Consider the following 23,105-nt stretch of genomic DNA (forward strand, 5'->3'; position numbering starts at 1 on the left):
GCAACCTGTTGCGAGTAGATTGGTTGAGGGTAAGTGCAAAAAAGTGAGCTAAACTTTTTGCTCTTTTGGTGCGCACATACACACACACACACACACACACACACACACACACACACACACACACACACACACACACACACACACACACACACACACACACACACACACACACACACACACACGCACACACACACAGACATCACCTCAATTCGTCGAGCTGAGTTGATTGGTATATAACACTATGGGTCTCCGGGGCTCCTATAAAAAGTTCATTTTTGGAGCGAACATATAGCCTTTACGTATACTTAGTATACGAGAAAGGCAAAAACACCACCAAGTTTTTAATTGATATTTTCTGTTATTATGACAGATGACGGTAATTTCAGTTCATGGCGTAAGCACAACTGTTTCATAACTTTCCATTGCATTACATTGATACTAATGTTGACCATTTACACTAACGCTGAAAAAAATCATGAAAAAGGGGGAAATAGAAATTGCCCACTTTAGTATTCCATCAATATTTGGTAATATTTTAGCATAAACATCTTAAAATACATGATAAAGTATTTTGAAATGACAGTACGGGTAATTCTCTAGAATGACTTCAAAAATTTGTTTTTTTTTCGACAGAATATTTTTTCAAAAGTGTTCGGCTCAAAATACTTCTAGCATTCACGAAAACGAAATTTTATCATATTTATGTTTTCGAATCGTTTACCTTTTTATAACACCAACGAGCAAGTATAAACCAAAGGTTTTCTAAGGAATAAGGGCCCGGAGAACAGGCGAGTCTCTCAAAACTCTCTAGATTTTTCTCTAAAAACCTTGTTTTAGTCAACTTAGAATTGTGAGTCGTTTCATTATCAAGCTGGAAAGTTAGTTATTGACCCATGAATGACGCGCCGTGTTTGATTAGGCTTATCTCTAGCATTTCGATGTAATCCTCCGACATGATCCTCGTCACCACTCACACCAATAAAAGATTTACCCAAAATTAGGAATTCCTCATAATTATCATTACTTTTTCACAAAGGTTTCGGCTAATTTTGACCTCCAGTCCGTAGTGCAGGTCGCAAAAATAGTATTGTCATCCACCAAAACCATCAAGAGTGAGCTTCTCGACTGAAAGAAGTACATTCATCAATTCGTTTGAGCAGGTAATGTGCATCTCATCAAAATTGAGGCTATTATGTTTCTGTCGCTTTATAAAATAGAGCTTACCGAGTCTTCTGTGATGTGAATGAATTTAATGGTTATTTAAGTTAAAATATTTTCGACAATTTCTAAAAAAAAACGGTTTGCGTCCTTAAGGGTTGAATGCAAGTGGTCCACATTAATATCAATGTAATGCACTGAAAAGTTGTGTTTTATCTGTTTATAATTTCAATTATTCCTGAAAATATTTATATAAAACTTGGTGGTGCTATTTTTATTTGATTTGTATATGATAAATAATTTAAATCAAAACTTTTAATGCTCTGATAAAATTTTATTCTATTAAATTACGGAATGGCTTTCCAAAGAATGCCCAAAGGGTAATTTTGCCGAATGCCGTTTGACCGAATAGTTGAAATTAGTTTCTTTATTAAGTGAAGTGAGAAGTGAATAGTGAACATGAGAACTTAGAGGTTATGAATAGGATACCTGATGTGAGTAACTCTGTGAACGTATTTCATCCTGACCGAAGTTTTGGTCCTCCATTTAACCATGTATTGCGCCCAGGATCAAATACTTTGAACAGTCGATTTAAAATGTACTTTTTTCCATCCAGTCTTCATTGTTTAGTACTAGGGAGTTTATACTGAAGTTTTTTAGAATGCTAAGATGACCCTTAAGGTCACCTCCTAAGAGGTTTTCGGATCTTCTGATCCTTAAAGCACTCTTTCAGCTTCTAATTGTATAATTAGTAAAGCATTTAGTGCACTTGATGGTGTACTGCCCATTGCACCTGTAATTGAGATGGTCGCTAATCGTTGAAGTTTTTCGAGCTTCATCTGAGCATTTGGTTTACAAAAACCTAATAACTTTGGAAATACTCAATGAACATTAAGCTGCGAGGCGACAATGTTTCAGTGAGGGATGTAATGCCAATAAGAAGAAGACCTGGATGAATTTCTGAAAGTATTGCTAAAAGACCTTCTGAAAGAAAATTCGGAAGAGTTTCAAGAAACAATCTTAGGAGGTATTTTCAAAGGAATTTCTGAAGGTATCTCTAGATATTCTTGAGGAGGATTTTCGAAAAATTTCTTTGAGGAATTTCTTAATGAGTCACTGGACGAATTTCCGATGAATTACTTAGAAAAACTTATGATAGAATTTCTGAAGACATACTTGAAGGTGTGCTGGATGACTAACCAAATCAATTCCTGGGTATTTTTTTTACAAAAATAATGTATGTTAGATTTAACGAACGAACTGTTGGATAAATTCATTCAAAAATTTTGATGCAAGGTAAAGGTAAATTCTCAAGAAATTCTTGAGAATATCCGATGAAATATGATGTTGGAACGACTGCAATCCCGATATTTTAGAATTTTTCGGCTTACAGTTTCTTCCGAAATATCTGCAGGAATTTCCGGAAAATTTTGTTGAAAAAATTCTTCCGGAAAATTAATAAAAAATGAGAAACTTTCGGAGAAGTTACTGACAGAAATCTCAAAGGATTTCCAGAAGGAATTTTGAATGAAATAACCGAAAGATTTCTGGAAGAGTTTCTTAATGAATTTCTGAAGAAATTCCGAATGAATGATCAAAAGAATAATCCAGCAGGAATCTCCGAAGGTCTCAAATATTTTTTGGAAAAGTTGCTAAAAAATCCGTATGAATGGCCGGAAAATAAATTTGAAAGATTTCCTTGATGATGTTGCTTCCGGGAAATTTTGAGCAAATTCAAAGAATTTCTTCTCAGATTTTCCGAAGGGCTTTCTTGAGAAACTTTTGGAAGAGTTTTTTTTTCACAAATTTCTGAAATGTTTGCAAAGAAAATTCCTAGAATATATTCCGAAGAAATTCCTAAATCAGTTTCCGAAGAAATTCCTAGAGCAATTCCAGCAGTATTCCTAAAGAAACTTCGGTAGGATTTCTTCTAAAAAAAAATCTTTTTTTTTAACGTTTTTAACTAAATTTCCGTAGGTATTTCCGGAGGAATTCCGAAGGATTTTCTAAAAGTATTTCTGAAGAAATTCCTGAAAGAATTTGTGAATTTCTTATAACTGCTTCTTTGAATTTTCAAAGGAATACCTAAAAGAATATCCAAAGGAATTTATAAATATATCTTCTAAGTAAACAACATACTCGTTTAAAAGTTTAGACAATTACCTTTCCAACGGTGTATCAAATTCAACAATTGGACCGTTGTTCGCTGAGAAAATTGCATTTGTTTGAAATGCATTTTTTCTACAATTTTCACAATCTTCCTAAGCTTCCTAAGTCTGATGTCTGTGGCGCAATGAGTTTTCATCACAGAAGGCTGAAATTTTGGAAATCTAGGTTTGAACTATTCGTCTATCAAATGGTTTTCAAGATACGTCATTTAAAGCAAGTCAATTTTTCGATTTTTGGCCATAATGGAATGTTCAAAGAAATTCTTGCAGAAATTTAAGAATGTCGGATATTCCCTCAGAATTTATTTTGGAAATTCCGTTCGGAAATTCCTTCACGAATTCTTCAATACCTTTGGAAATTTCTTTCGAAATACCTAATGAAAATTTCTGAAGGAATTCCTTCAGAACACCTACGGTAATTGTTTAAGGAATATCTTTGGAAAATCCATTTTCTTCAGATATTCCTTTGAAAACTCATCTGAGCAATCCCTTGAGAATTCCTCTAAGAATTCTTTTAGAAATTTCTTCGGATATTCCATTAGAAATTTCTTAAGGAATTCGTTTGTAAAATCCTTTCGAAATTTTTTTTAGTACCTAATAACTTTAGCGAATACAATTAAATTTCAGGGAAAATATTCATTCTGGTGGGACAATAATTAGAAAAAAATAAGGAAACTCTTTTTTTTCTCAGTACAATTTTGGCGTATTTAAATACATTTCATGGAAAATATTGGATTTGGTAGGGCACGCGCCCCAGCTTAACTTCGCCAGTGCTGGTTAGTTTTGTATGAACGAATTATTCTAAGTATTTCAGATTTAAAGAATAATTTCCCAAATAATGAGAAAATTTAAACAAATAATAGTATTCAAACTAATTCCAAACAACACGAGTTAGTGATTTACGATCATGAGAAGGTATGAACAGTGAGAAATGAGAAAAATTGAAGAGTGAGGAATACTAAGAAATGAAGGAAAGTAAGAAGTGGGTGAAACTGAGAAGTGAAGAAAAATGATAACTTAGATAAATGAGAAAAAGGAAGAAACAAGAAGTATTAAGAAATGTGGAAAATAAGAAGGAGGATGAATCATATCCTTCATTGCTTTATCTCGGGCATACGTCTACTTCTGAAACAGGAATAACATCCAGCATTGCGGATGTTCCTGACATACGCATTATTTGTTTTAAGAATACACATTAGTCATTCCCTTTTCCATGAGTAAACTTCTTCTTCTTCTTTGTCTTCTTCAATGGCTCTACATTCCAACAGGAATTGGCCTGCTGGCCTGCTTTTCAACTTAGCATTATATACTGGAGACCCTTTCCTGAGGAAACTATGACCTCAATAAAGGGTTAAGAATTATTTTTGCTCCTCATCTCAATATTTCCATGGTCCCTTCATTATCGACTCATAGAGGTGAGTACACCAAAACTACACCAAATACCAAATGAACGTGATGTCAAATAGCTTTTATGGCAAATGAACCGATCTCGGCTTGAAAGCAAATTCTAAGAGTTTAAGTAATACTGGAGAATGCTTGAGTGAATATTTTCGGTTTAGTCCAAATGTCAAACAAATTAAAAATTTTCCAATCACTTTCATTTTGTATATCATATTTATAAAAAATTGAAGATTGATTTGGTAGAGAAGAATTTGAAGTGTTTTTAAACCATATGATATTTAATATATAAAATAATGCTTTTGTAAACTTGAATACAATCAAGCATCCAACATAAACAAACAAATCACTAATGGTTTCTTGTTTTCCTAGTGGTCTAATCCCGCCTTAAGGTTAATCGAAGAATAAATGGATATACACTTTTAATCTGTTCATTTGATGAATTTTTGATGATCATGTGAAAAAATCACATGGAACTGGGAAAAATATAGTCAAACATATATATTTTTTATTAATACATAATAAACATCCATAAGTTATCTCATTCTAAAAATCATTATCTTATGCTTTATACCCTTTTATCTATATTGCCGTTATACGCATATTTGTCCTATGTTTGCTGGGATTCCCTATATGCGTATAACGACAGTATACCTAATAGCTAAACTAAACTAAACTAAACATCAAATATTTTGAACCACAAATTGTTTTGGAAATATCTGGAAAACAATTGATTGAAATGTTATCAACTTGCTGTAGAGACACTAAGTGCAAATAGTAATAACAATTGTGGAATGAGTCATTTGAATTGGTCAGAATATCAAAAATAAAAACTGCTAACTGCTATAAGACGAGTTAGTATGAGACACTGAATACGGCCTTACTGTTGAGGTCAAAATTCGTATCTCAAAAGTTACAAACAAGTGGTGGAATTAAAAGGGATAGTAGTAGCTAGTCTCCTGAAAATTGCAGATATTCCACTAAAAGCTTTTAATAATTTTCGTATGAAAACTCCTGTTAATTTGAACAATTTAAACTAGAGTGTAATTTTTTGACTAGTGGGTCGAAAATATTCAAACGTAGTATATAAAAATTTCAACATATTTGTAGTTCACTGCCAAAATTTCAGCTCAATTGGTCATCGGGGAACAAAGTTACAGCTTGTCAAAGTTGACCATTTTGTATGAAAATCGCCCTCTGCTGCTATTATTCGAAACATAGCTGTACGTACTCTCCCATCTTTTTCTCCACTCCTAAAAACATGCCAGAACCTAACAAATGAACCAGCAAAGTTTATTAGACCCAAAGTAATGTAAATAAATCAAAAAAAGATCATTTAGGAACCTGTTAGAGGTTTTTGCCAACTTTTGTATGGAGTGGAATCACTGTGCGACGCCATGTTTTTGCAGCCAACATCTCATGTCGTTTTCGGTTTTAGACCTGGGTCAGGTCCGACCCCGACTCTGAATAACCGAACGAAAAGCGAATCGGGATCGAGTCAGTATGTTGGTGTTAGTGAGATCTCAAGCCCTATCATCTGTTTTGTCTTCAGTTCGCACTTTTATCAGCTGGCAGAAATCTAAATATTTTATCAGATTTTATACAGATTTTATCTTTTGAATTTTGTTATTAGTGTTATTTTGTTTATTATTATATAAATTGAATGGGGAAGTCAGATATTTCTTCTGTTAATTGTTTATTTTAAAAATGACAGTTAATCTATCAATAAATTTATGTGATTAGAAGCTTGTGATGAATGGCGACGGCAATGTGGATTGCCGTAAAGGAATTTGGTGCTCTGGAACATTTCCGGTAATTATGCCAATTCGTGTTTCCCGATAAACTGTTATACTGGTTCTAAGTGGCGTTCTGGATAACAGTGATTGTGTTACATTTGAATTATCAATAATGCCATTCAAATGTAATGTAAATATGGAACTTTGTAAACTTTGTAAAAAATCCAATAGAAAATTTATTGAGATTTGGGGCCTTTTATTTTAAAACAAAGAATCAAATCGCACAAGAGTTGACTAACATTTTTGTATTTTCCTCCCAAGAGGGGAATCTTTAGGATAAACCGCGATTTAACGAAAACTGCAAAAACCAAATATACAAGAAAGCAAATAATTTTTCTCTACATAATATTCCACTACATAACAGGAAATTCAACATAATAAATATCAACGGGGTAAAATATGTCTTTGTCGGTTTTTAACGAATTACAACTAAAAATCCTTCTTCCACTCAAAAATTATGCTCAGTTCGTATAACAACTGTTCCTAAATTGACATTTGAATTTATTTTCTGGCCAAGTATAATCTGGAGTACTCGGTATCAAATATACCCTCTGCATGGTAAATAATTGGTAAAACTATTGTAAATACTTGTAAAATCAGAAAAACGTATCATTTGTTGGTGGCAATATAGTTATCACTGCCTTATAAAGGGTTAATACATTATGTTTATATTCTTCAAATCCGTAACCTTAAACAAATTATTCACAGAGCTGCAATAACGAATAAAATAATGGTATGAACATTTTGGTATAAATAATAATCAGATACTCCGGTACGCTATTTTCCCATTGAGAGAGCAATTATACCTAAAGCATATCATCGAATACACAACGTAATTAGTGAATAAATAGCAGCTACAGCTACCTTCTCGTCACTGCGTTTATCAATCACATTTTCATCAAAATTTTTAACCATCATTTTGTTAATAACGGAGCTACCGTCCGAAGTAATCAGCAAAAACTATGTCGGTATCTGAATCCACTTCACCATCAGAGAAACTTGAAGACAACACACAATTAAAATAATCCATTTTTACGTGCAAGACAGCAACAAAATTGATAAATTCAACAAATGAAACAAAAACGATTAAAAGTCAAATACCCATCCGCACCCTTATTCCGTGTCTTTCATGTTTTCATTTTCCTTTAGCGTAAACATAAACACGTGTTTGACAGTTTGTGTTCGAATGTATTGGTGAACCTAGGTTCGATCTCGATAAATCGGCAGAGCGAACCTCATTCGTTTTGGGTCGGATCTGGTGCGGATCGCGATCCAACCTGAATGAATAACCGAACGTTTTGAGAGCGGATCCGGGGCAGAACTAGGTTCGACCCAGCAATAACCGAAAACGACATCAGTGTAAAATTCATAATAGTATGTGTTTTGTTTACAAACATCACATTTAATTCTCATTAGGATACAGAACTGTCAGTGGGATACGGTCGCTCAATGTAGGCTGCAAAACAAACCTATTGTGTGAGATAGGGATGCCACCGGGCTGGCTCAGCCAGACTGCGCTGGGTAAGTAGCTCTTTTTGCGCTCCCGCTCCACGCTCATGCATTCGTTCGTTAGTGTGGCGCAATGAATAAATTACCAGCAGTAAGCAGTTTCAAGCGTTTGTGTGGAAAGAGCGAAAAAGAACTACCGTTCGTTAAAAAGGAGCGAGCGCTTTCTCAGTCGCGTAGAAGAACTAGTTCTTTTGAACCGTTCACGAGCGGGCTGCCCACCTCTACCGGGAACACAGACACTGGAGAATGACCTGATGAATTTTCTTGAAAATGTCGATTCCTTAGAATTTAAACAATGGAAGCAAACAGATCGTTGTTATTTAAATTCAATGCGAATGGATGCAGAAGAGTATGTGGAAACATTTTTAGAAAAATTAAGCGAATTATCTCCGCATAATTTTATTGCAGAGCAACAAGGAAACTACTTAAAACAACTTAAAATTAATTTGGAAGCAACTGATTGCATTATAATTGCTGACTTTTCTGAAAATTACTCTTTTGTTATTCAGGACGCTATACAAGGTTTTCATTGGGCAAACGCTCAATGCACAATCCATCCTTTTGTCATATATTATAAGGATGAAGCACAAAATTTAAAGTTTACAAGCTTCATAGCAATCGCAGAATTTACTAAACATAACCATGTTGCCGTTCGGCTGTTTATAACAAATTGTGTGAATTTCATTAAAAAAAAGCTACCTTACCTGAAAAATATCAATTTTTTTCTGATGGACCAGGCAGTCAATACAAAAATAAGATGACTGCTTTCAATTTGTGCCACATGTACAAAGACTTCGGTCTTAAAGCAGAGTGGAATTTTTTTGCCACTTGCCATGGAAAAGGGCATTGTGACGCTTTAGGAGGTGTTCTAAAGCGAAACGCTTCAAAAGCAAGTTTACAAGGCCATCATATTACAACTGCATACGAACTTTACTCTTGGACTGTTTCTGAAGTAGATTCCAATATATATTACGAGTTTTTCTCGGAAAAAGATTACAATGCAATGGAAAAGAAAATAAAGAACCGTTATACTCGTGTAAAACAAATCTCTGGGACACAATCGTTTCATTACTTCAAGCCATAAAATGAAAATTACATTATCGTGAAACGGTTTTCGTTTTCAGATGAAGAAAAGTGTGTTAAATTGTAAGAATTTTGCTATGTAATATTTTTTTGATGAATTATGAAAAATAAAAATAATCAAATTAAATGCTGAGTTTTAATTGAAGATAATCAGAGAAAACCATTGCTTGTAGTCTAAAGCTTTGAGATTTGAGCTACCATTCCTCAATATAGCAGAGCCAAGATTCTCTCAGACAGCGCTGGTTGCCAAATTTTTAATAATACCAATGGAAAGCATTCATTACACAAAGAATTTCAACGTAGATTTCATTGGTCGGAAAAATTGTGTTTTTTGGACTTCAAAATTGATTTTTTAACTTCACTAAATATAAAAAAATTCTACACGCTAAAAAAATATATTCTAGTTTCAGTTCGGTTCACTCAAAATGACCCTTTTGTGGAATACGCTACCACTCAAATTCGGTATGAGTGCCTCTGCAACCCTTATGAGAACTCATGCTGAATTAGGACGCTAACGGAACATTGTGGTTCCAGTTAAAGCGTAAACCATGGTTGAGTAAACCCTAGCAATGTTGGTCTCTGCTTTTAAACAATTTGAGGGTGATTTATAGTTCTTACATTTAATGGGGTCAGAATTGGACAAGCCTCCCCTACTTTTGATAGGTACATTACTTCACAAATAAAACTAGATTTGTAAACATGGTTATCATGAATTTATTAGGAATAAGTTTGATAACTTCAACAGAATGATTCCCGCAGTTATTTTGAAGTGATGGAAAATTATGCTCATTCCATGTGTGTATGTTCAGAAAACTTGAAATTTTCAAAAAAATGTAACACAAAAACGGCTGGATGACCATTTCTAATTTTTTGATATGTTATCAAAAAATGTTTGTATTTTCATAAAAAAATAAAAAAATATATAGTCGTTGTGGTCCAACATTTCAAAAATCATAAAAAACGAATATTTTGGCCATTTTAGCAGATTTGAGTACACTAATACACCAAACCAATATTCTGAGCATGAGCATGAGCATTATGACCGCACAATTCGTAGTTGCTACTCCGTGATTGACTGAACTTGCGAAATTGTACAGAGAACACAATGAATGGGGCTTGGGATTAGCTACCCATTCTCAATGTACACGTTTCGGGAGCTCAAATATTTAAAGTCAATAACGGCGCCGGCCACGTCCTTACGGTCATATAGGAATGGAAGGATTGTTAGTCCGACTCTCGTTGCTACTAGAGACCGAGTATACCTCTGCATCTCCACGATTGTCTTGGGATAGGATATCGTCTTAGTTACAAAGGATAATTTATCTGGATTCACTTTGGTAAGCGATGCGATCTATGGGATGGGAAATGACACTAATACGAGTTAAAAGTTAAAAAACATTCACGCCCGGTGGCATATGAAAGCCAAGGAGATTCGCGTTTTGGACGACCGCACGGAAGTGCAGCACTCTGTACTCACTTGTTCGATGGCTACAGCAAACTATTGAAGAACTCGCTTTTTTCGACCGCGCGCGACATGCGCATGAGCCACCGAAAACAAGATAGATATTGCGCATAAGCCCCAAAATTTTATTCCCACCTTTGGGTTTCCGCGCCGAGCACTCAGCGCCAGACTCGGCGACAAGGAGATAGTGGTCAAGTTGGTACTCCTGATTTTTTGACAACTGATGTCGATTGGTTGTGTGAGTGCATCGGTGTCAAAAATAGAGCTTTTAGCTGGAAATTTAATTGTCAAATGCACATTTTGACAGCAATATAGATGTATGAGTGTATCAAATGTGCAAATGCTCTATCGCGGAAGCAGTCGCTGAAGACAAGTGTCAATGGTTTCAGTGACGAAACGAAAAGTTTCAATGCAAAAAGCAATACTTTATTTCTTTCCCGACACCTAAAACACGCACTGCACTTACTTGTTCGATAGCTACTCTTATTACCGGGCCGGTAATACCGGCCGCGCAATATACATATATAACAAATATTTCGGCCGATCGCGTCATTGTTCTGCAGTCCGAAACAAGAGAAATCACGCACTGAACTGATTTTTATTACCGGCCGCGCAATGCAGAACAAATATTTCGGCCGATCGCGCGATCATTTTGCAGTCCGAAACAAGAGAAATCTCGCACTGAACTGATTTTTATTACCGGTCGCGCAATGCAGAACAAATATTTCGGCCGATCGCGCGATCATTTTGCAATCCGAAACAAGAGAAATCTCGCACTGAACTGATTTTTATTACCGGCCGCGCAATGCAGAACTAATATTTCGGCCGATCGCGTCATCGTTCTGCAGTCCGAAACAAGAGAAATCACGCACTGAACTGATTTTTATTACCGGCCGCGCAATGCAGAACAAATATTTCGGCCGATCGCGCGATCATTTTGCAGTCCGAAACAAGAGAAATCTCGCACTGAACTCACTAATACACCAAACCAATATTCTTAGTTAAAACTAGAAGTAATAAGCTTTCTATCCATAAGAAAAACATTGCAAATCGATACAGTGGTTCAAAAGTTATGATTTTTTTTTAAATAAAAAATTTCGGAAAATAGCGATTTTCTGGTAGCCCTATATCGAACATGGTCACCCTAATAAAAAAAAATAAAAAAATACGGGTCTAATTATTTTCGATGAAGAACATACCAAGCGATTTTGTGCAAAATTGGACAACTTTTTTTTTCAACTCTATTCTTTTTCCGTGGAATCGCTGAACGTTCATTCCATGTGTGTATGGGCAGAAAACTTTTTGATATGTTATGTAAAAATATTTGAATTTTCATAAAAAAATATAAAAATATATAGTCGTTGAGGTCAAACATTTAAAAAATCTTAAAAAACCGAATATTTTGACCATTTTAGCAAATTTGAGTACACCAATACACCAATGAAATTTGGCCACAATATTCTTTGATATGCAAAGAATGTTTAGGCCAAATTTGAGCCTAGTCAGTCATAAAAAAAAACCCCATGCCAATAATATAACAAAACCTGCCAAAGCCGTCATTCCTCCTAACTGAATTGATAATTAATGTTGTATATTTTATACACCAAGAAACTATTTTCTATTTCTTTGTTCAAATAAAATACATTATTTTACATAATCCAAACCCTTTCAGACACTTTTAAAAATTTCCGGGAAAGTTTTGAAAAGCCTATCGGGAAAACCGGGAAAAACCCGGGAATTTATTTTGTCGACTAGAGTGGTCACCACTTACAAACCTTCTTACTAACGAGCGTGAGGTGATCCAAAGGTGGCGGCAGCACTACGAAGAGCACCTGAATGGCGATATGGCAGACAACGGTGGCGGTATGGTAATTAAGGACATGCAACTTCCGGCTCCGAATCTCCAGGAAATCCAGGAGGAGATCGGCCGGCTGAAAAACAACAAAGCCCCTGGAGTTGACCAACTACCAGGAGAGCTGTTTAAACACGGTGGTGAGGCACTGGCTAGAGCGCTGCACTGGGTGATTACCAAGGTTTGGGAGGATGAGGTTCTGCCGCAGGAGTGGATGGAAGGTGTCGTGTGTCACATCTACAAAAAGGGCGATAAGCTGGATTGTAGCAACTACCGTGCAATCACATTGCTGAACGCCGCCTACAAGGTACTCTCCCAAATTTTATGCCGCCGACTAACACCAATTGCAAGAGAGTTCGTGGGGCAGTACCAAACGGGATTTATGGGTGAACGCTCTACCACAGACCAGGTGTTCGCCATACGTCAGGCATTGCAGAAATGCCGCGAATACAACGTGCCCACACATCATCTATTTATCGACTTCAAAGCCGCATATGATACAATCGATCGGGACCAGCTATGGCAGCTAATGCACGAAAACGGATTCCCGGATAAACTGACACGGTTGATCAAGGCGACGATGGATCGGGTGATGTACGTAGCTCGAGTTTCAGGGGCATTCTCGAGTCCCTTCGAAACGCGTAGAGGGTTACGGCAAGGTGATGGTTTTTCGTGTCTGCTATTCAACATCGCTTTGGAGGGAGTAATACGAAGGGCAGGGATTGACACGAGTGGTACGATTTTCACGAAGTCCGTCCAGTTATTTGGTTTCGCCGACGACATTGATATCATGGCACGTAACTTTGAGATGATGGAGGAAGCCTACATCAGACTGAAAAGCGAAGCTAAACGGATTAGACTAGTCATCAACACGTCGAAGACGAAGTACATGATAGGAAGAGGCTCAAGAGAGGTCAATGTAAGCCACCCACCACGAGTTTCTATCGGTGGTGATGAAATCGAGGTGGTTGAAGAATTTGTGTACTTGGGCTCACTGGTGACCGCCGATAACGATACCAGCAGAGAAATTCGGAGGGGTATAGTGGCTGGAAATCCTACGTACTTTGGACTCCGTAAGACGCTCCGATTGAATAGAGTTCGCCGCCGTACCAAACTGACTATCTACAAAACGCTTATTAGACCGGTAATTCTCTACGGACACGAGACCTGGACGATGCTCGTGGAGGACCAACGCGCACCGTTTTTTTAAAGGAAAGTGTTGCGTACCATCTATGGTGGGGTGCAGATGGCGGACGGTACGTGGAGAAGGCGAATGAACCACGAGTTGCATCAGCTGTTGGGAGAACCATCCTACGTTCACACCGCGAAAATCGGAAGACTGCGGTGGGCCGGGCACGTAGCCAGAATGTCGGACAGTAATCCGGTGAAAATGGTTCTCGATAACGATCCGACGGGAACAAGAAAGCGAGGTGCACAGCGGGCAAGGTGGATCGATCAGGTGGAGGACGATTTGCGGACCCTCCGCAGACTGCGTGGTTGGCGAAGTGCAGCCATGGACCGAGCTGAATGGAGAAGACTTTTATGTGCAGCACAGGCCACTCCGGCCTTAGTCTGATAAAATAATAATAATCATTTGGCGGTAATCTGTTTCGCGGTTTATACAATTTGGCGGTATTCCGCTTCGCGGTGCTCCGTTTCGCGATATTCAAGATTAGCTTATCTATTTTAACTTTTTTTTGTATTTTTAAGAGTTTGCCATTCTTTTCTATCAACTCTTAATTTTCTCTTCTTTATATGACCGTTTCTTTTATTGCGTTTCCCTTTCAATTTTTCTCTTTTCTTTTACGCATTATTTTATGTTATTTCCAAAAGACATATATATTATTGTCAATATGATAATTAGATGTGTGAACTTTGTCATCAAGATACACTATATCATATGATAAAGGTCGCTGTCTTAATACCTTAAAAGGCTATGGTATTCTGGTAGATCTCAGAAGATGGAATGACTGAAAATTATTCATAAGGCAAAATGTATCTTCCTTAAATGTTAGCCGGTATTAGGCGAAATATCATGTGCTGTCTTCTTCAAATGTTCGCATTTTCCCGGTATAAGACAAAATGTTTTGTTTCGTCTTCTTTAAATGTTCGCATTTGTCCGGTATAAGGCAAATTGTGATGTTTTGCCTTCTTTAAATATTTGCATTTGACAGGTATAAGGCAAAATGTGTTGTTTTGTTTTCTTCAAATATTTGCATTTGTCCGGTATAAGACAAAATCTGTTGTTTCGCTTTCTTTAAATGTTTGCATTTGCCCGGTATAAGGCGAAGTGTGTTGTTTCGCATTCTTTACATACCGTCGTCGGGGGTGACAATGGGTCAAATGGGGGTGAGAATGGGTCACTGTTTCAACCACTTAGAATGCTTGTAGATTGGATTGAATGCATCTGAGGGCAAGAAGACTAAAATATAAGAGACCTTTTTGGACGATTTGGCTCTTCGACCTCCAGACTGCTGGTGAAAGCGATGACCCATCCTCAGCCCCAGACCAATTGTCACCCCCGGTGCGGTGGCGGTAGTCGTATTTGCAAATATGTTTTGCTTCAAAACATTTTTTTTGTTGGGATTTGAATTTATATGAGTCTATTGTCAATGATTATTCGCTTTACATAATAATTAGGTGAATTTTGAGGCTTTACAAAGCTATAGAACACATTAATGAAATACGTAACATTAGTAAAATGAAACCCGCAAATTGGTATTGACCGCGAAAAGTTTCACCGCGGAATAGTACTAACCGCGGAATGGTATACCGCCAAATAATATAAACCGCGAAATGTTATACCGCGATATGATACTGAACGCGAAGTGGTAGACCGCGAACAGGTACACCGCGAAATGGTTAACCGCGGAATGTTTTACCGTGAAATGTCGTACAATCGTTAGCATATACAAAAGTAATAATTCAAATTATTGCGTAATATATTTATATGATTTTCGGGGTAATGGTCTTTCTGGGTAGTGGTCATTCGGGGTAGTGGAATATTCGGGGTACTGGCGTTCGGGGTAGTGACATTCGGGGCAGTGACATTCGGGTTAGTGTCATAGAACTTTGTGGTATATACCTACTTATGTTTATTGTACTTCTAGGGGGCGCTAAAATTTTAAGGAATCTGGCAAGAATAATGATTACAGAACAATTATACTAAAATTAAACTCCGTGTTGCTCTCCAGAAATCCAAACCGTCGTCCTCAAGGAAGATTGAAGATGTAGGAAGCTGTCAAATTCCGATATCCACCGCGAATAAAAATTCAACAAATTTTGAAAAAATGGGTTCCGACAAAACTATATTCTTCTTAAGCTTCCTAATCCAAGTGTTGTAAATGTTCGGAACAAGAAGGACGATGAAATACTGCACACTCAAATATGCTTCACTTCTAGCTTGCCACTGTAATAATCACTCATTTCTGTACGGGGTATTCGGGATGGTAATATTAACACGTTATGTTCGGTCTTCAGTTATACAACGAATGAGTCTTTATTCCACCTATTTCTCTGTACAATTCTCAATCTCTCTATTTTATTTATCTCTATTGCTCATTTCTCAGTACGAAAGGGGATTGTTTGTTACGTCTACTTTCATTAGACCTCTACAGCCATAAAGCAACGAAAAATCTAATCCGCGCAAAAAATTTATAATTTCAGCGCAGAGAAATGACAAAACCACATCCTGCCTTGTCGAATGCTACGATCCTTTTTCATCTCTACCCACGTTTGTCTTGTGAACAAAAATTACAACAAAGTTGCATAATTTATAACTTCAGAAGATATTACGTTTTTAGCAGATTTTTTATTATTTGTTAAATTTATCTATAATCAATTATATCAAATCTGATCAGAGCCGAATGGAGAAGACTCTTATATACCGCACAGGCCACTTAGTCTGAATAAATAATAAATAATGCGAGATAAGTATTGTTATCAACAATATAGAAATTGAAAAAGATTGAAGAGTTAAGTGAATGAAGTTGTTTTCAGTAGCAAGTTTATAATATATTGTTTTCAATCATATTTGTTGTTGAATATATGGCAATGGTGCTGAAGAAGGCAGGTTATACATTTGGAACAAACGAAATAACTGCTCACACTGCTCATTTTAAGTTCTCACCAATTTCTAAGTTGCCAATTGCACAGAGTTTTTTTGTCTGCTGGCCGTGAAACTATAATTGCTTTTATTCTCCCCGCGTATCTCTATATAATACAAACGTCTCTGATCTAAACAATCATTGTGAAGTGCCCTGATTCCAATCAGGAAATGACAGTGCCTGATTCCGTTTATGCCATTTAAAATGAATGGCGTGAACGGAATTCAGCACTAGCACTTCCTTATTGGAATAAGGGCACTTCACGGTACGAGGGAAAAAAAGTTTTTTTTACGTGCATCTACTTTTTATATATAAAAGTAGTTTGTGTCAATTCTAGAACTAGAAAATTATATTGAAATGAGGTGCAGAAAATATTATACTGATTGAATCGGCTGAAATCCGTAACTTCAGGTAGCGCTGGAAAGAAACAATGGAAAATCTATATGTATTAACAAATGGTACTGTCACTCTATGTTGTTACCCTAATTGAACATAAACAATGCATTTTATACTTCATAATGCATATGACATTGATTCAAACCATATTTTGCAGAATTAAAGCCTTGGCGTGCTCTCCGGATTGGAGCGAACGGCGCGAGTTTGCCACATTTGACGAACAGAACAATCTCCAGGTGTGGGATGTGGACCAAGAAACGGCAATCAAAGGACACAAGGGACACACGTACAAGCTTCGCCGGGGAGAGAGTCGTGGTGGTCAAAGCAACGATGTTACCTCGGCAATTTGTTTCACCGAGACACAGAAGATCATATCCTGTGATTACTCGGTCATGATTGTCTACTGTCTTGTGACGGATTCGTACAAAACTTACGGGGACCTTTTCAAGCCAACCCAAACAGTGGTGGTCCTCTCGCCATGCCCGTCCGATCGAAACGTGTTCGCCGCCGGATTGAAGAACGGGCTGATTGTTATCTTTTCGCTCCAGAATATGGAGGTTTTGCGAAACATGCGAGGGCACGACACGGAAATTGTTTCGATTGATTGGAAACAGGTGCGGGTTAAGCCAGAACAAGCAAACGCCAGTTGGCGACGAGAAGAACGCCCTAAAAAGGAAGCTCGTAAAAAGGATCGAAGATCGACTGCAAGTGAGTATTTTTGTTAGTTTGTTAAAATATGTCACGTTTTTATGGTAGTTTCTGTATTGTTTTAGAACCAGCAAATACACCAACCGATGCGAACACATCTGATATATTCGATATCTATGATTATGACGACAGCAAGGAAGAGTTTGGTACTATCATTAATCGGGAGACGTCAAATTACGACCAACGGGATCGATTCCGGGAGAAAGTTCACATGACACCTGGTTTCAATTTTCTAGAGGAGTGTCAGAATCTGAAAAAGGATCTAGATGAGGCCAGACAGAAAGAAAAGGAGAATCCAAATGACGATGCAGCAGAAGATGCGGAGAGGCCTGGTGAGATAAACACCGACGACGAGAATGAGCTAGACGAGGCAGAGAAATTCCGAGATTTTATTATCGTTGACGAAGACGGCAAGGAAGGTGTGGAGCACGAAAAGGACGACGAAGAGGAAGGAGAAACAAGGATGATTCTGGTAACCGGTAGTCGAGAAAATGTTATTTTCTTCTGGGATCATGACACCGGATTAGCTGTCGACAAGATAATGCTAGCCAGCAATCAACACTCCAACAAACGGCTGTTCCCAGGAATATTTATAACAGTTGCATGGGTGAATCCGTCGAAGGTTGTGGCTAATACCGTCTCCGGGCACGTGTTCGAATGGAATTTGTCGTTCTTTTATCAGGGATCACGAGTACGGTGAGTAAATACCTATTTTCTGGAACCGGTCGATGTCAACAAATTATAATTGTGTAATATGAATGACCTTGGTTTCCTTTTTTCCTTTCTAGTTCTAGAATTACTCAATTATGTTTTCTTTCGCAGAATGACCGCTACGCAAGGCATCCGATACCCAGTTGATATGGTTTTCTATCTGATACGTTCCCGTGGTTCTATAGAAGAGAACAATCCAAACACGGATTACGTCTGGTGCCAATCAATCAATCGTAAAATCTTTGGGCTCCGGGCGGCCACCGACAGGCCACAAATTGTCGTCGATCTTAGTTGTCTGGCCACCGGAAATACGTGCGTCACTGAGAATCCGCTGGAATCGACGATTCTGGGTATTGGATGTGTCGATCGAAATCTAGTCACGATTAATCTGGCCAGCATGGCGTACAACGAAGTCAACTGCGTTCGATTCATGAACAAAATTTGCTCCAAAGTGACGGCTCTTGCGTGGCATCCAGAACGGGAGAATTTCATTGCTTTCGGTACTGCCGAAGGTCGCATTGGTTTGCTAGATACCAATAGCCCAAACAATGTTCCCGTTCTGCTGAATTCGTTCCTCTCGACCGACGTGTATACTCTCAAGTGGTCTGAAATGACGGACGAGTTTTCGCAGAAGAGCATTGTGTTGTTCGCGACGGGAAAGTCCAAACTAGCATACTACAAAATGATTGGAGCTCACAAGCACGGTAAATTTAGCTCTAGCGCCTTTTTTCCAAATCGCCTGCTACTTATAAAATGCTTATTTTAGATCCCGTTGAGCTGCAACAGTTTGGAATGGTTTCTTGCGTTTCGGCCTTCGGACATTATTTATTCGTTGGTACACAGGACGGTTTTGTATTTGTGAACGATGTGAATAACTGCCTAAAACAGTTGTACCACCGGAGCATTTCACGTCGATATATTTGCTCGATGCAGTTTAAGGACAACGTGCTGTCTGTAGCTTCGAATGAGAACCATATTCGATTGATCGATTTCAGCAAAGGAATGGATGGTAAGTTTATTGTTCAACGAATAACAGTCGATAGTTATCACTTATATTGATCAAATGCGAGTTTTTCTGTGCATTATATTGTGCCATGTTGTTGGGGACTCCATTAGATCTGCGCAGCGATTCTCAAACCCCTGGGGGAGGGGGGGAACCTTTTCTGTATTATAATAGGAAAAACATCTTAATTCATATAGTAAACTGATTTGCACACATCAACATCCTTCCCCTCGGATATGTGCTTTGTATGTGTATCGATTTTCGTCGGACTGTTTACTTTTTTGGCTCGGATTTAAGTCGCTTTTTATCTGTATTGTGTTGATTTTTTATAGTCGGTTTTTGTATCTGGGTGTAATTGATTGACTTTTCTAGCCTTTTACAGTGGAAGTTTTCATGTATCGGTCGAGGTAGCGGTGGATAATATTGAGAATAATATCGCGTTGTTAGTGCACCGTTCAGCATCGATAGTGGTTACTGTACCCTTGGTGCACTTTTCGGGCGACCGTACTTCTGTCTCACACGGATAAACAACGCAGTTAGAGCATCTCCACCGTGCGGTTGCTAAACGAGTTGGAAAAAAATAATTCGCAGAATATGTCGACGTCTGCCTGTGATCACTGTGCGAGACCAGTTAAGGAGGAGGATTCCATCATTTGTATGGCTTTTTGCGAAAAAGTGTTCCACCTGAAATGTACGGCTTTGCCGACGACGCCTACAAAGCTCAACAAGCCATTTGTGAAGATTGTTCATGAAAGCCCAAACCTTGTGTGGATGTGCGATGAGTGTGCGAAGTTGATGAAGATGATGAGATTCAAATCGGCCGTCTCGTCATTCGGTGACGCTATCAATACGATCACTGAAAGGCAAGAATCTGTTCATTACGAGATCAAAAAGCAACTGGTTAAACAAGGACAACAGATCGCGCAGCTCTCGAAACGCATCTCGCCATCGACTCCGGCTAGAATACCTGGCAGTTTCCGACAACCCCCCTCGCAACCTCCGTCGAAAAGACGTCGTGACGATGATGCGGCTCACAATCAGCAGCTTCTTGGTGGAACTAAGATCGTAACTGACGCCAGTGTAATCACTGTTCCTGAACCCGTCGAGTTGTTTGGGTCTATCGTCTACCTCTCTCGTATCCATCCAAGCGTTGAACGAGAAATGGTAGAAAAAATGGTAAAGGAATGTCTGCCGGGTGCAGATACTGTTCGTACAACTAGGAGCCGACACGAGCCGTATGACCTTTATCTCGTACAAAATCGGAATCGATCCAAGGTTCCGCGAAATGGCATTAAATACCGATACTTGGCCTAAGGGAATTCTGTTTCGGGAGTTCGAGGATCATTCCTCAAAAAACTTATGGCTTCCCCGTCCGGACACTCCTACGAGCATGATCTCCGACGAAATTGGTACATTGCCATTTTCGACTCCTGCGTCTGCAGCCCCCGGCGCAACTTGTTACCTGTAATATCGCACTATGAATTGATCCATTCTCTCCGTTCCTGTACGCCAGAACGCACTGCCTGTTGCCCTATGGGAGACCCCGAACCACTCGATTCAGTACCGCTAGCTGCTTCCTGCCTGCACAATCGCACTCTTTCCTGCCATCAGAGTCGTTCTGGATCTGCTATCGAGTTTGGTGTAGGGGTCTCCCAACCACCTTTCTCAGGCAAGTATGCAATCCGTGACAATATTTCTTCGCCTGATCCGCTCCCGTGTTCCAGCACAACTTTCAATTCCATTGTACATTCAAGCGGCAGATCCGGTAGTGATGCAGCTCCGACCAGAACATTTTTTACATGTGAGGTTACTGTCAATCCCTCGTTATCTTCGCAACCGGGACGCATTGTGGAAAGCATTATGGAAGCCCCCGACTCCTCTAGCTCAGTTCTGCCTTCTGCTGCCTGCGCTCACCTCTGTCGTCCTGGTCCTGACGCTAGCTGCAGATCGGGGGTCTTCCAGCATCCGACGACAGGCAAGTACAATCAAGTTTTCGTTTCTCCGACGTCTGATGCCGATCCACTTTTCAGTATCCTGCGCTCGACAAATCTATGTGCTGATTCCCCTATATGGCCTACCTCTGGGAATCCGGAACGCGCCGCAGAGAGTCTCAAAGGAGCCCTCAACTTCTACGACTCAGTCAAGCCTCTTGCCATCTCCGCTCATCACAGTCGCTCCGGTCCTGCTGTCGGAAGCGGGGAGAGGGTCGTCCAACAACTTGAATACGTCGAAGAACATGATTATCCGTCAGCTCAACCGAGATATGATATCGCACATGCCGTCTTAAACTCAAGTACGCTCCCGGGACGCACTCATGCCACAAGCTCTGAGGAAGCCCCTAATCCTCCCAACTCAGTCGTGCCATTCCTGCTAGCGACCAGCAGACGTCCCGGTCCTGTGCTTGGGTCAGGAAATGGGGTCTTCCGAACTCCTTATGTCGGCAAGTACTCTCAGTCAATGAATTCTTCTCTGCCTGATAGTGTTCCGATTTGCAGCGCCTCATCCGCTTCTCGCCACATGCAGTCCGACATATCCATCTACTACCAGAACGTTGGAAGAATTAACGGCCTTCTGGACGAATATAGACTAGCTGTTCTGGACCAGAACTACGACGTCATAGTGTTTACTGAAACCTGGCTTGATTCTCGAACTATTTCGAGCTACGTTTTTGGAGCCGGCTACGAAGTTTTTCGCTGTGATCGCAACACGGAGAATAGCAGGAAAACTACCGGAGGTGACGTTCTTGTTGCAGTTAACTCCAGCTTGAAAGCAAAATGTTTGAGGACGATTCTTGGAACACCGTTGAGCAAGTATGGTTTGTTATTCAGCTTGGTAACAGGCAACTATTCATCTGTGCTGTATACATCCCTCCGGATCGGACTCGCGACTTGGATCTGATTGACACACACTGCCGATCTGTTTCTTGTGCTTTAGAATTGGCCGCGCCTTGTGATGAGGTTGTGATTTTGGGCGACTTCAACCTTACGAGCATTGCATGGACTCCTATTCACAGCGGCTTCTTCCGTCCGGATCTTGAAAGCTCCACGTTCCATGCAGGTCCCGTTAAACTTCTGGATAACTACAGTATCGCAACGCTGAGTGGTCGTACCACGGCACCTTCCATCTGTTTGGCTCCTGCACCCTTAGTTAAGGATGTTGCTCATCACCGCCCTCTAGTGATTTCCGTCGAAGATAATGTTATGCGTGATTTCTTCAACCCCCCAGCCGTGGTGTCGTACGATTTCCATAAGGCGGACCATCGCAGTATTACTGAAGTGCTATCAAATATGGATTGGGAATATATTCTTGATCCAGTAGACATTAATTCTGCTGCAGAAACTTTTTCTCACATCATGGTGTACATCATCGACAGGCATGTCCCAAAAAAGTCCGTTCGATCAGACTCTCGTATCCCGTGGATGACGAATGCTCTCCGGTCGCTGAAAAGGTGCAAGAAAGCTGCACTCAGAAGTTACACGAAACACCGTACGTTGCCACTCAAATTCTACAATGTTAGACTCAACAACGAGTATAAGCGGATCAGTCGTTATCATTTCCTACGCTACCAAAGAGGGATACAACGACGACTAAGATCTCACCCAAAGTCCTTTTGGAGCTACGTAAATGAACAGCACAAAGAGACTGGATTTCCATCGTCCATGGTGTTCAATAGTGAATCTGCAAGCACCCAACAAGGTATATGCAACCTGTTCTCAGCTAAATTCGCCAGTGTGTTTGAAGACGAACAACTACCT

The 23,105-nt window shown here is 39.2% G+C and overlaps 1 protein-coding gene across 1 annotated transcript in view; it reads left to right on the forward strand.

Moving 5' to 3' along the window:
• LOC134212396 (protein rigor mortis) overlaps positions 1–23,105 on the forward strand; it is a 49,401-nt gene that overhangs the window by 15,228 nt on the left and 11,068 nt on the right. Inside the window, exons 2-5 of the mRNA XM_062690191.1 lie at positions 17,086–17,636; positions 17,702–18,332; positions 18,459–19,051; positions 19,114–19,356. Of these exons, the coding sequence (XP_062546175.1) occupies positions 17,086–17,636; positions 17,702–18,332; positions 18,459–19,051; positions 19,114–19,356 (2,018 nt within the window). The remainder of the gene's footprint in view (positions 1–17,085; positions 17,637–17,701; positions 18,333–18,458; positions 19,052–19,113; positions 19,357–23,105) is intronic.

The sequence above is a fragment of the Armigeres subalbatus genome, chromosome 2 (assembly GCF_024139115.2).
Source record: "Armigeres subalbatus isolate Guangzhou_Male chromosome 2, GZ_Asu_2, whole genome shotgun sequence".
NCBI lineage: Eukaryota > Metazoa > Arthropoda > Insecta > Diptera > Culicidae > Armigeres > Armigeres subalbatus.